The sequence below is a fragment of the Mus caroli genome, chromosome 6 (assembly GCF_900094665.2).
Source record: "Mus caroli chromosome 6, CAROLI_EIJ_v1.1, whole genome shotgun sequence".
Taxonomy (NCBI): Eukaryota; Metazoa; Chordata; class Mammalia; order Rodentia; family Muridae; genus Mus; species Mus caroli.
Window position 1 is genome coordinate 59,883,026 of NC_034575.1, and position 12,710 is coordinate 59,895,735.

The following is a 12,710-nucleotide window of genomic DNA, read 5'->3' on the forward strand; positions in this document are numbered from 1 at the left end:
AGCATAATACTAAGCTACATAAACACATGTCATGTGATATTTGCAATACAAACTGATCGGTTATTTGGCCTAGAGGGATAGTCATGCACAGTCTATGCCAATCTCATGTTCAGAAAAAGCAACAGAGACAACCAGTGTTTAAACAGACCTTCTATGCAGTGAACTGGTTAGATCATATGCCACTAAGAGTGGTTTTAATTGGTTTAAATTAAACTTCTATAAATAGACATTTTCCTTGGTGCATAAAATACTTCCAACATAAGCTTTAATATTATTTTATGAGTTTCAGAGTGCTGGAGGGAAATTTTTACGTTTATAATATAATTTTTGAGCCCTTTGGGATGAAACATTGAAGCCCTCTTCTAACTTCTGCTTAGTAAATAGCTTTACTTCAAAATATCCATAAACCTATCCATAAGCCATCTGTATACTTCTAAGGTTCCTGTCTATTCCCCAGTGCGTGACCTCCACAATAGTTTGGAATTAAGATCTGAAGATCAAGGAAATGAGGGTCACAGACAATAGATGGAACTCAAAGCTTACCATCAGGAATCATTGTCCTCTTTTTATTTTTCAACTGAAAACAAAACATGTTATAAGAAAAGTATTTCTTCAAGTGGGGCATAGAAAGATTCCAGTACCTACTATTCATTCTATGAATGGAGACTGTAGACATCATTCAATGATGGAATTTAATGGATTTAATTTGTATTTTGTCCAAATCCCTGATCTCTACGTTAATACTCTCTGGGTGGTGAACAAAAAGGAAGAATGATCAAAGGCAAAGTTGATGTTGAAAACAGTCAGGGCTCTTGGAATTGAGTGAGGAAATACATCCATGAGCCCTGCAAACAGGAAAGGATATGACGGTGAGGGCAAAAGTCACAGGTGCTGAGTGCCAGAACTCTCCAGGGTCTGATCTGCGCCATCAACACAGCATTGCTTCTAAGAGCTACAATGTCTCTTGGGTTGGCTTGCAGTGATAACTGGACTTAAGTCCCAGACAGCTGTGATTCTGATTTATCTGCATCTCCAACCCGTCTCCATCATTTCTGCCTTTTTAGGAAGGTAATGTATGCCGATCTCCTGCCCCACATCTTTGCATATCGTATCCTCCTTTGGAGCAGAACAAAGCAGAATGAGATCTTTTTAGAGAACCAAGTCTTCTATTTGATTCAGTGTATGCTGAGGTTCTTGACCCACTTGGACTTGAGATCCAATTCATGTTTTCTTAAATTTCATGAGATCTACTATGAACTGTCTTTTAAACGCATTTTCACAGGAAAATGGATGCTGTAGTCTGGGACAGTAGCAAAAATATACTAAACTGCCTTTTTACTTTGAAATGAGAGTCACTAAACTTTAGCTATGTCTACTTCCCATTCCAGATGCCTGAATAAAATAGAAAATGACATTCCTTTTATGAATCTAGAGGCTTCAAGCAAACAACAAAATTTGCTCGTAGCATTTTGACTTAGGAGACAATGGAACACAAGCCTGCACTGTTATCTTTCCAGTTTGATACTCAGCCCAGCCAGGAATACTTGCACAGCTATTTCTGTCCTTAAGTAGGATCACAGGTGACATTCTGGGGTTGTGAGAAAAATATAATCAAACTCTGGCTTGAATCTCTTGTGGCAATTTTAAGTACCAAAACGTGGAATGAGTTGTAGCTTCCCTTGAGGAGGATTCTGGGTTTTTTCTAGGGTTCCAGTTCTCTGAAAACTACCAGCTAACAGATAGAATGTAGTAGAACAATTAGAGAGACTGAACTTACATCAGACAAGGATTGCCGAATAGGCCTTACCTCCTTTTTAGAGAAACTTAATGGTGGTGAAATCTTTGAGAGTAGAATTTGCAACTGTACCTACTCTCAACTCAACTCTCATTTCCTATGTGCTCTTTGGACTCTGGATGATGTAAGGTCAAGAAGGGTCAGGGCCTGAGTCTATGACACAGGCAGAAAGAAGAGAGCACTGAGAATCTCTTCAAAAGGTGCACTGAACTATAATGGCACATCTGTACAAGGTACACAGGTGCAGAGCCTGCACTTGAGACATACACATCTGGGGGAGTTCACTGATGCATGGCACAGACAGCTTGTCTTTGGAGACAGGCAATGCTGACTTCTCTCCAGCCTGAAGCTTGGGAGCTGCTCGAGTGAGGTTTTTTTATTACTCTTTGTGTTTGGTAGAAAATGCATGGAGTCTGGAGCTTGCGTTTCTCTCGTGCCAACACTCATGTGTCTTGCCTTACTTCGTTAGTCTCAGTCTCTCCATCTTCTCACCCTTGCCCGACACTTGTGTCCTCAAGGCGTGTAAACTTCATTTTTCATCAGTCACTTTAGACATGTCTCTAAGTTTTATTAAAAATTTTAACTCATTTCCTTGTTTTTCCCTGAAGACAAATCACTGGACAGAGTGATACTTTGTGAGCAGCCCTGGTCACTTAGCAGGCAGATGGCCAACTCAATGCTTTGGTGTTTAGTGGCTTGAATGTACTGAAAAGACTCAGGGGCTTTAGGGACCTGTCCTAACCCTGCTCTACCACAGCATTCTGTGCAGAATCCAGGCTGCTTTCCAGACAGAACAGTGAGAAATGTTGATAACGAAGTCTATCTGTCCATCTTACAGGCACTCTTCTTCCTCCATAGCACTCCCATACATCGCCTCTGTCCACTTTCCGGTTTTGAATGGGAATAACCTTCCTACCTGAATTGACAGATTTGTAATACACACCTATGTTTTTCTTATGTCATTTACTTTATGTGGTTGATAATCTAGTGAGGAGGAACAAGGCTTGAGAGAAGATGATTCCTCCGTAAACGCTGGGAACTCTCCTGCGTTGTAATAACAATGTTCATGCCTTACATCTGTGCAGCCTTCTGTGATGATAGCAGTGTTTACAACAAGAGAAAACCTTGGTTACATGTAAAAGTTCCACCCTGCAAAGGCAGCTTAACACCTAACCTTTCTGATGTTAGATGATGCATTTCTTCTTGCTCTTTGACATCACAGTAACAGGACATATTTTAGTGAAACAGTAAGTATTTTTCACATGGGGAGAAATGAACAAGTTAAAATGTCATTCTGTGTTAGTTGAGAGGCCTTTCAAAGGGCATTCAAAATACTTTATATCTTGAAACAATGGTGTTTCACCAACTGTGTTTAATAACTCAGATTAAGAACAGTTTGTTTCCTGTCTTCTGCTCTATTCTAGGAGAGGAGTTACGTGACGGCCTGTGCAAACTACATGAACAATCTATGCTCTTGAATATTTTTGAAAATATAGAAAAATATAAAATTCTAAAACCTCCTGTGACGTGGTCCCCCAGAACGGATTCTTATAAACACTATAATTTTAAAGAAGCAATTCTTTGAAGACTCTCTAACAAGTACTCGTGAAAGTGGAGTTCCAGGTGAGACATCTTGTGAACTGGTCTCAGATGGTGGGTCTGGGGGTGGCACATTTGTTGTGCTGAGGGCTGGATTGGTACAGCAGATGCACACAGCAATGTAGGCCATTAGTTTCTTTACTTCACCAGCTTGAAGAGTGAACTCAATGCAAAAGAATGTCATCCATAGCCAATACTGATTATATCAGGTACTTCATCAGCAAACACTTCATTCCTAAACTGATGGAAATGTCTATATGTCTGTCTTACTCTGGAGAGGCATACCATTGCTTAGGGAGACTGTTTTCTTCTTTTATTTTTTTAACTTTTTTATTAGATATTTTCTTCATTTATATTTCAAATGCTATCCCGAAAGCCCCCAATACCCTGCCCCTGTCCTGCTCCCCAACCCACCCAGTCCCTCTTCCTGGCCCTGCCATTCCCCTGTACTGGGGCATATAATCTTCTCAAGACCAAAGGCCTCTCATCCTATTGATGGCCGACTAGGCCATCCTCTGCTACATATGCAACTAGAGACACAAGCTCTGGAGGGTACTGGTTAGTTCATATTGTTGTTCCTCCTATAGGGGTGCAGACCCCTTCAGCTCCTTGGGTACTTTCTCTAGCTCCTTCATTGGGGGCCCTGTGTTCCATTCCAATAGATGACTGTGAAAATCCACTTCTGTATTTGACAGGCACTGGCATAGCCTCATATGAGACCCCATACCAGGTTCCCTTCAGCAAAATCTTGCTGGTATATGCAATAGTGTCTGGGTTTGGTGACTGTTTATGGGATGGATTCCTGGGTGGGGCAGTCTCTGGATGGTCCTTCCTTCCGTCTCAGCTCATAACTTTGTTTCTGTAACTCCTTCCATGGGTATTTTCTTCCCCATTCTAAGGAGGATCGAAGTATCCACACTTTGGTCTTCCTTTTTATTGAGTTTCATGTGTTTTGCAAATTGTATCTTGGGGATTCTAAGTTTCTGGGCTAATATCCACTTATCGGTGAGTGCATATCATGTGTGTTCTTTTGTGATTGGGTTACCTCACTCAGGATGATATCCTCCAGATTCATCCATTTGCCTAAGAATTTCAGAAATTCATTCTTTTTAATAGCTGAGTAGTCCTCCATTGTGGGAGACTGTTTTCTAGGTGATGATACATACAATTTGGAACCCTATAATACTAGTCAGACATCAGTTAGGGCTTATAAATGTAATTTCTCTTCTACCTAAGATAACAGCCATTGCTGCTTTTAAAAGGTAATGTGTTTATTTCTGAATGACTTTAAATACTGATATTTAGATATTAACCTCAGTAGTGGTTCTCTCGGGGAAAGAAATGGTGAGAGGAAAGAGAGGAACATTCTTAGAAATGAGTGTTTGACCTGTGTGGTCCTTACAGTAAATTATACTAATTCTAAACTTCTCTTTATGTGTGGCCCTTTAAACCTGATAGAACTTTTCCACTCAGTGGGCAGGTGGATTTCCTGTAGGACCCCTATTGCCTGAAGAAGTCTGTTGTTTTCTTGTGTTTCCATTGCAACATTAGAGACTAAGAGGGAATCCTCTGTGGTGTTTCACATAGGTCGTGGATCTTTTTATCTATAGGTTGTGTTTGTACTGAGAAGGGAATATTAATAGCTACTGGTGGTAGAGTGACAAGGGGGAGTTCCCTGTGCATGGGCGGATTAACCTTTCAAAATACATGTTTCTATTTAAACCACTTAGTTATTGTTTGATTGGAGCTCTTAAAACAAGGACTCCGTGTTATACCCTGCTGTGCCCTACCTAGATCTGAGAGGAACGATCATACAGAGCATGGTGAGTGACACAGGACGTGTGCCTTTGCTTTCAGTTTGCTTGAGTATCCTCTAACTGTCCTTCATGAAAGGCTTAAGCTTTTCCTTTTGAAATCATGTGCCTGTGTGATTATGAGCTCAGGACTGTTAGCAACCAGAACAAGGGTCTGTGTGTTCCAGGTGGGAAATAACAAGGAACTTGTTGCAGGTGTAATAATGTGTGATGTTTTCCTTTCAAATATTCATTTGAGAGCTTTGCCATTTAGGTATTTCATCCATACCACATAGGTTATTGAAATGAACTCCTTGCTGTATGAGTACAATTTAAATCAAATTCTATAAATGGCAGCTAATTTAAATAAGCATATGAATAATTTCACTCCAGTCACTTTCTCATGCTGCTACAGAGTTCAGTAATACCGATTAAATAGGGCTCAATGAAAGCATCATTCGGTGTGATCCATAGCTGGGGAACTTCTCCATTACATTCTGCATGCTATTATGTAATCACGTTAATATGGACTTCTAAAATAATGGGTTGTTTTTTAAGAATAAATTCACTAGGTTTATTTAGTCTTTCCAAAGGAGATTAGAAAACAAATTTTCTAGGAATAGTTTAAATATGCTCTCAGAGGAAACTTATTTTACTAGTGGACAGAACGAGGTAGGCTAGTTGTCTGTGGGCATCATGATGCTGTTTCATTAAGCTGCAAGCACAGCCAAGAAATTTCTTGCTAAGAGATGCTGATAGGCATCATCCTTCTTGAGTTGTCCTGAAGCCCGGAGTGCATTCTGATCCTTAGTGAGGCTTCCACAATTTCATTCCTGCTGCACAGGACCTCCAAGGGCCCAGACAAAGACAAGAGACAAGTATTAAATATTTATAGAGCGGATCAATTTTCATAAACTATTTTTAATCAACATTTTGAAAGATTAAAATTACAAACTGCAATGTATTTTGCAGTAAAAAACCCTCCTCATGTCTTCCTTGCCTTTTTGCCACCTACGTGTCTGCATATCTAGCCCTAACATACTTGTCTACCACAGATTGTTCCTGCCCGCTGTCTCCATGAAGTATACATTTAATTAAGATATCTTAGCCTCTAGTACAACCTCCCCATTAGATTTGTAGCCATTGTCCCAGTTTTCAGGACACAAGGAAGAACTAATTTGTAATCACAAGAAGCTGAGTCTTAGATTCGATTACTTCTGTAAAAAGTAAGCTGGTCTGAGATGATCAGACTAGCTAAAGACATGGATCTGAAGGGAGCTTGCCCCTTCCATTCTTTTGATCCTCACCTCAAGCTCAAAATAGGTAGAAAGGTTTCCTTCAGTTATAAAAGATTGTAGACAATTGCTGTGGACTCTCTATGTCCAGGTGACTCTCAGGGGATGGCACTCTTGTCACTGTGTTCAGCATCATTTTTGAGGTATAGCCATAGTTTTTTTTTCTTTCAGTTTTAGAGAATACTTTGTCATTAGTCACATATTCTCACTTGGAAAGTTGTTCAATGTTGTTTTTTTTTTTTCCATGAAAACATGATACAGTTTGCATCATTGAGTTTCCAAACAAAACAAGTAAACTGGTTGTGGCAGCCCATGGATAGAATTCCAGCGACCAAGAGGTTCAGGCAGAAGGGTGAGAAATTTATCCTCCACTGAGTAGCAAATGCTAAGCCAGTCTGGGATACATGCGACCTTGTCAAAAGCAAAAACAGTAGATTGCTGAACACCAAATGTCCTCAGTGGCTTGCTGTTATTGTTGTTAGTTAGTCTGTTTTTGAGGCTGTAATTAAGCATACCCCCCCTTTCCTTTTCTCATTACCCCATCAGATCACTTGTATCCTGCTATTTCTCTTTTTCCTCCTCCCACATTCTTCAGTATTTACCCCTCTCCATCCCCATAGTACCTCATTTTCCCATTTCTCTATTCTGATTAATTATACTCTACTATTCCCTTCCTGTCACTCCCCCACCCCTATCCTAGCCATGGTCTTGTTTTGCTCTCTGAATTTTGGTAGTTGAATAATAATACTCCATAGTGCATATCTACCACATTTTCATTATCCGTTTACCAGTCAGAATTTATTTAGGTTGTTTTCATTTCCTAACTATTGTGACTAGAGCAGCAATGAACATGCTTGGTAGCTGTGGAGAAGGATGCTGGTTCCCTTGGGGTTATGCCAAAGAGTGGTATAGCTGGGATGTATGGTAGCTTTTTTATCCGTTTGAGAATTCGCCCACCAACTTTCATAATGTTCGCACCACTTTGCAATTCTACCGACAGAGAACAAGGCTCCCTTTTCCCCTTTCCCCTCCAGTATTTGTTGCCAGGTGTTTTCTCGATTTTTGCAATTCTGCCTGGAATAAGATGTTGTTCTGATGTGATTTCCATAATTTTTTTAGGACAATGAATTTTTAAAAGGCATTCCTTAGCCATTTTTACTTTTTGGGGGAACTCTTTCTTCAGGTTCCAGGACCATTTTTTTTTGAATGGGTCATTTGTTTTGTTTTGGTTCTGACTCTTTGTTTTTCAAATTTGCTGTATGTTCTGCATATAATCCTCCAGCCATTCTGAGGGCTTTCTCTTTAGAAGGCTGATGATTTCTTTAGCTGTTTTAGTTTCTGTTTAGCTTTTTAGTTTCAGGAAGTTCACTTGTCAATGGTTGGCGTTAATACTTGGCCCAATTGAGTCCAAAGCAGGAAGTCCTTTCCTACTCCCATGTTATATAGAGTACTGCCTCAGGAATACATGGGACCACTTTGAAACAAACACAGTAGACTTCCCTAAACTACACACATTCTAGTAGCACTAAGTGTATCCACTGGGTTCTGAAAGAAGAGCACATGGAGTCGGGGAGGAATAATGGGAGAAATTCCAGGGTGAAAAAGGAGCTGGATTTGATTAATACACAATGTATGCTTGTATGACATTCTCAGACAAGAGAAAACACTGTATTATATTAAAACTAGAGAAATACTGTTCAGCTTCAGTGAAAAATATGCATTCTCTTTGAATATTACTTGTAGGATAAAATGTAAAACACATAAATAGTATCAAAAGCAATTGTTTGACTTATGATAAGAAACATAACATGTCTGATATGGACAGATTGGAATTTGCCTAAATATGGATTAGTACAGGAAAATTAATTTTTGATTAGAATATCTGTTGCTTATTTGAACACATGAAATAATATTTTAAAATAACAACAAATATTTAGATATAATTGTTCTGAGAGCATCCAACTTATAAAAGCCAAAGAACAGATTCAGATACAAATCCTGGCCCTCATCTCCAGGAGACAGCCTCCATCAGTGCGGTTCGAGCTCAGCCATCATTTCTGATGGTCACAACTGACTGTCTTTCACTGATTTCCATTTGGAGCTGAGAGACACAGACTTCACTCTTCTGTTGCTGTGTGTAGAACCCAGACTTTGTGCTCCCAGCTTCAGTTCTTTGCGTTTACTTTTGTCAGTCTGAGGATGAGCACCTGAGTATTGAGCTGCAAGGTGCTTTCTGTGTGGCTCTGGGAATTACACTGTGTATGGTTGATTGACGTTTTAGTGATGACACTTAAAAATACACCATATTCTTCATCTTAAAAACTTTAGTGCAGGTTAGAGTATCTAGGAACACCACAAAGCCTTGTCTTAGAGAAACAGAAGCCAGGCAAATAAGCTGGGGTGAGGTTGCAGCAGAGTGATGGATGGCTTACATGGTATAAAAGAATACCTATATCAATCCCCAGGCTTGTAAACAAACATTGGCCCAGCCCGGCCTTTACCAACTTCCCTTTCAAGTAAATGGGAATGTGTCTGGAGGAAGTGATACTGTTAGGAAGAGGCTAAGGATGGAGGTGGGGCTGGCTTACTTGTCGTGGATATGAAAACTACCTATGACAGGTTTTACCTGAGCTGAACTTCCATAGAGAAGACCCATCTTTAGTCCAACATTTCTGATCTTTCTCACAGTAGTCCACATTCATCAATAATTACATACATGATAACATTTGTAGCTCTTAAAAGTCACTTTCTCTACAGGATTTTTAGTCAGTTTTGACGCATCAAATATAGCTTAAATCCTATCACATCTAGAACTTTCAGTTCACCAGGAAACACCAATCAAATCATCAGGTAGTCAGGGGAGCTGAAGGCTGTTCTAAGATGGACCATCCTGTTTCACTATTAGGCTCTTTCTTTTGAAAAAGGCAAGCATTCAATCTGCTTCACAGACGGAGCTTAGTGTAAAGGGCAGCTAGCTTGTTGGATGTAAGAGATAGGTGAGATCCATATCTTTTGATTTTAAATCTAATCAGCCTTCCATTAAAATGCTTAAGAGGACAAATTTGTAATTTGAGGAACCTTAATTAAAACTGCTCAATATAAAGCTTCAATAAAATAGTATTTCCTAGGAGAGAGCAGAAGAAAGACCAAGAATAAGGAGACACTTATTTTTCTGCAGATGAAGGAATCATTCTACAAACAAGACCTATATCATTGGCTAGAAGTTGGTTGGTGATGAGTTTTCACTAAGCCCATGTGTACCTCAGCAGGATTGCAATAATCCTGGCTTCACTAATTTTCATGACTCACAGTATTGGAAAAAGTTTTCAATACTGTCTACAGATTGTAGTCTCTAGTAACTAGGGTGAAAGACACTGAGTTTCCTGCTGCTGGTCCCTGATTTCTGGACTTAGAAATATTTGGAATTGAGGCCCCCCAAGTGACATTTTTCTCAGATGAAAGAAATGCAGGTACCCTGATGTGACTGAACTATGGAGAATCTGTGGTAGCAAAACTTGACTGATATAAAGCAAAATGATTTCTTAGAAGGAAACAGGTGTTAAAAGTCCCCTGATTTAACACCTTTCTCAGAAATATGAAATGGAAAAAAATACCTCAAACTCAAACTATAGCTCTTTGGTTATTTCTTTTGATTTATCCAAATGATGTGTAGCCAAAGATCTCTCATTCTTGATTTCCCTTGAGCCATTACGGTAAATGAGACAGGTGTATAAATTTCCTTCCCTCCAATTTCTTCCACAATACAAGCAACTTCACTACTAGCTAAGTGTGAGAATTCTGTCGATTAGAGACAGTGGATGAATGGGAATGTAGAAGGCATACCCTTTATTGCTGTTGTTGGCTTATGTTGTCATACTTTAAAAATTCTAACAGGGTAGGATGGTGTCCACCTGCAATCCTAATACCTAGGGGACTAAGGCAGATCAGACAAAAGTTCCGGGGCAGCTGAGTTACATAGTGAGTTTGAGGCTACCCTAAGCTACACAGGAAGACACTGTTTACAAACAAATAAAGCTGAGCACCTGCTTTTGCTCATAGAAATGTTCTGAATATTGGAGTGGTGGCTTACCTTTGTGCTTGTAAAGTTTGTTAAGTTTGATAGTTAATTGGTATGTTTTATTTTTCTATGCACGTGTGTGTGTGTTTGCACACATATATGCAAATACACACACAGAAGTATTGTGTGGGGCTTTAGGTATAAGGCTTCTTGAACATACAAACAGGTTATTTCATGTATGAAGAATGATTTAGCCTAAACATGGTATTTAAGGTGCTATTAGAGAAATGTTTTCTAAATTCTTTACCAGTTCTGTGTATAACTATCTGCTAATCTGCTACCATACTCAGTGTTCAGTTCATTCATTCCTTGTTTGTAGGGCACTTATGTAACCAAACATTGAATACTGGGCATTTTCTTGTGACAGAACGACAAGCTCATAGAATTTGCAGTCTGATGCAGAAAAATGATCTAGAATGGACAATGATATGCTCTAAAATAGTAAAATCAAAATTCATGCTGCTAAGAGGGCTGAGCGAGTCATAAAAGTTCACATTAATGGATATACAGAGATTGCTTTTTGTGGGAAGAATGGGTCTAGAGGGAGCAGGGAGCAGAGTAGAAAGGAGCACTCACCGTGGAGGAACTTGTCACCATGGTGACTGGGGAGCATAAATGGCAAGGATCTGGGAATAGCAGAGAGTCTGGTGACCCATCTGAGGGATTCCAAGCTTTTCAGCTGTGTTAACAACTCTATCATTGTGACTGAAGACCACACAGTTTTTACTATGTGTGTGGGAAGAGGGGTGATGACAAGAGCAAATGTGTTTTAAGATGGCTGTAACATAAAAAACAGATAGGAAGTGGCAGAGAAGTCAGGGTGTCCCCACGGTGCCAAGTGTGGATGGCATTGTCAGTGGTTGGACCACATTGGAGAGACATTGTTTATTATCAGCCAAGTTGACAAATCATTAAATGCACTTATTAAATTGCAATTCTCAGATGGTGCAAGTCCCCAGTTCTGCTTTGATAGCCAGCAAATACAAACGAGCAGCTTCGGTGCTATTCAGTGAGGATATTCACCCAGTCCCAGGCTCTGACCACAGATTCTTGGAAGCGATAGTCTAGTGTTTTACACTTCCAGCACCCTTAGAGTTCATTCCATTAGACTGTGGTTCTGAAAATTGATATACAGAGAATAAAAGGCTTAATATTTTACATTTAATTTAACAAGCTCTAATTTAACAAATTAATTTAACAATCAGGTGAGAAATAGACTTGGAGAAAAAAAAACAACTATAGTTTCTAATCTATGATGGGTTTTCCCCCTGGTTACCTTACTTTTTATTTTTATTTATTTTGTTGATAATAGCAGGAACCACTGTTGATTATTTTCATCAACATATTGGCATCAAATATTTTATGTTTTGAAATTTGCAAAAAGACTCCCACAGAAGTTTCCAGGCAAAGTGAAGGTAACTAAACATTACAAATGCTGTACCTTCCGCTTGTGGCTTCATTTCTGAGTGAATTTAATGAGTGGAGAAGACAGATTCATTTACCCATTCACTGCAGCCACGTGACCACTTGTTGATGTTAAGCTTCCTGACTCTGCAAGTATCTGTCCTTTCCTGGCTGAATCTGTTCTACTTCCTCAGTCTCCAGCCAACCACGAACTCAACACACTCTCTGTTTTCTCTCTACAGTATAGGAATGGCACGAAGGGAAGGCCATATGCTCATGGTTGAAATGGCTCACTAGTGTGTGTGTGTGTGTGTTTGTGTGTGTGTGTTTGTGTGTGTGTGTGTTTGTGTGTGTGTGTGAGAGAGAGAGAGAGAGAGAGAGAGAGAGAGAGAGAGAGAGAGCATGCGTGCACATGTGTGTGTATGTGTGTACAACTGTTCATGTGTCTGTAAGGAGAACAGATCCACTGATATCATGTGTCCTTCTTTGTCGCTTTCCACAGTACTCCTCTAAGACAGAGTCTCTCACTGACTCTGGAGCTAAGAGGGCAGCCAACAAGTCCCTATAACCTTCCTGTCTCTGGCCCTCTCAGCACTTGGGTTACAGATGTGCATGGTCATCTCTAGCATTTGATAGCTAGGGACTGAACTCAGAACTTTATTCTTGCATGACAAGCGCTCTTACACATGACCCATCGAGAAACAACCAGTTCATTTTTTTTTACCTTTAAAAGCTGAACAGTGCAT

The 12,710-nt window shown here is 39.7% G+C and overlaps 1 protein-coding gene across 3 annotated transcripts in view; it reads left to right on the forward strand.

The window, feature by feature from the left end:
• The first annotated feature begins 5,088 nt into the window (after positions 1–5,088).
• Tnip3 (TNFAIP3 interacting protein 3) overlaps positions 5,089–12,710 on the forward strand; it is a 102,355-nt gene continuing 94,733 nt past the window's right edge. For all 3 annotated transcript variants that reach the window (XM_021165820.2, XM_029478771.1, XM_029478770.1), the window contains exon 1: positions 5,089–5,217. In XM_021165820.2, coding sequence (XP_021021479.2) covers positions 5,215–5,217 — 3 coding nt within the window. In that variant the 5' untranslated portion in view covers positions 5,089–5,214. The remainder of the gene's footprint in view (positions 5,218–12,710) is intronic.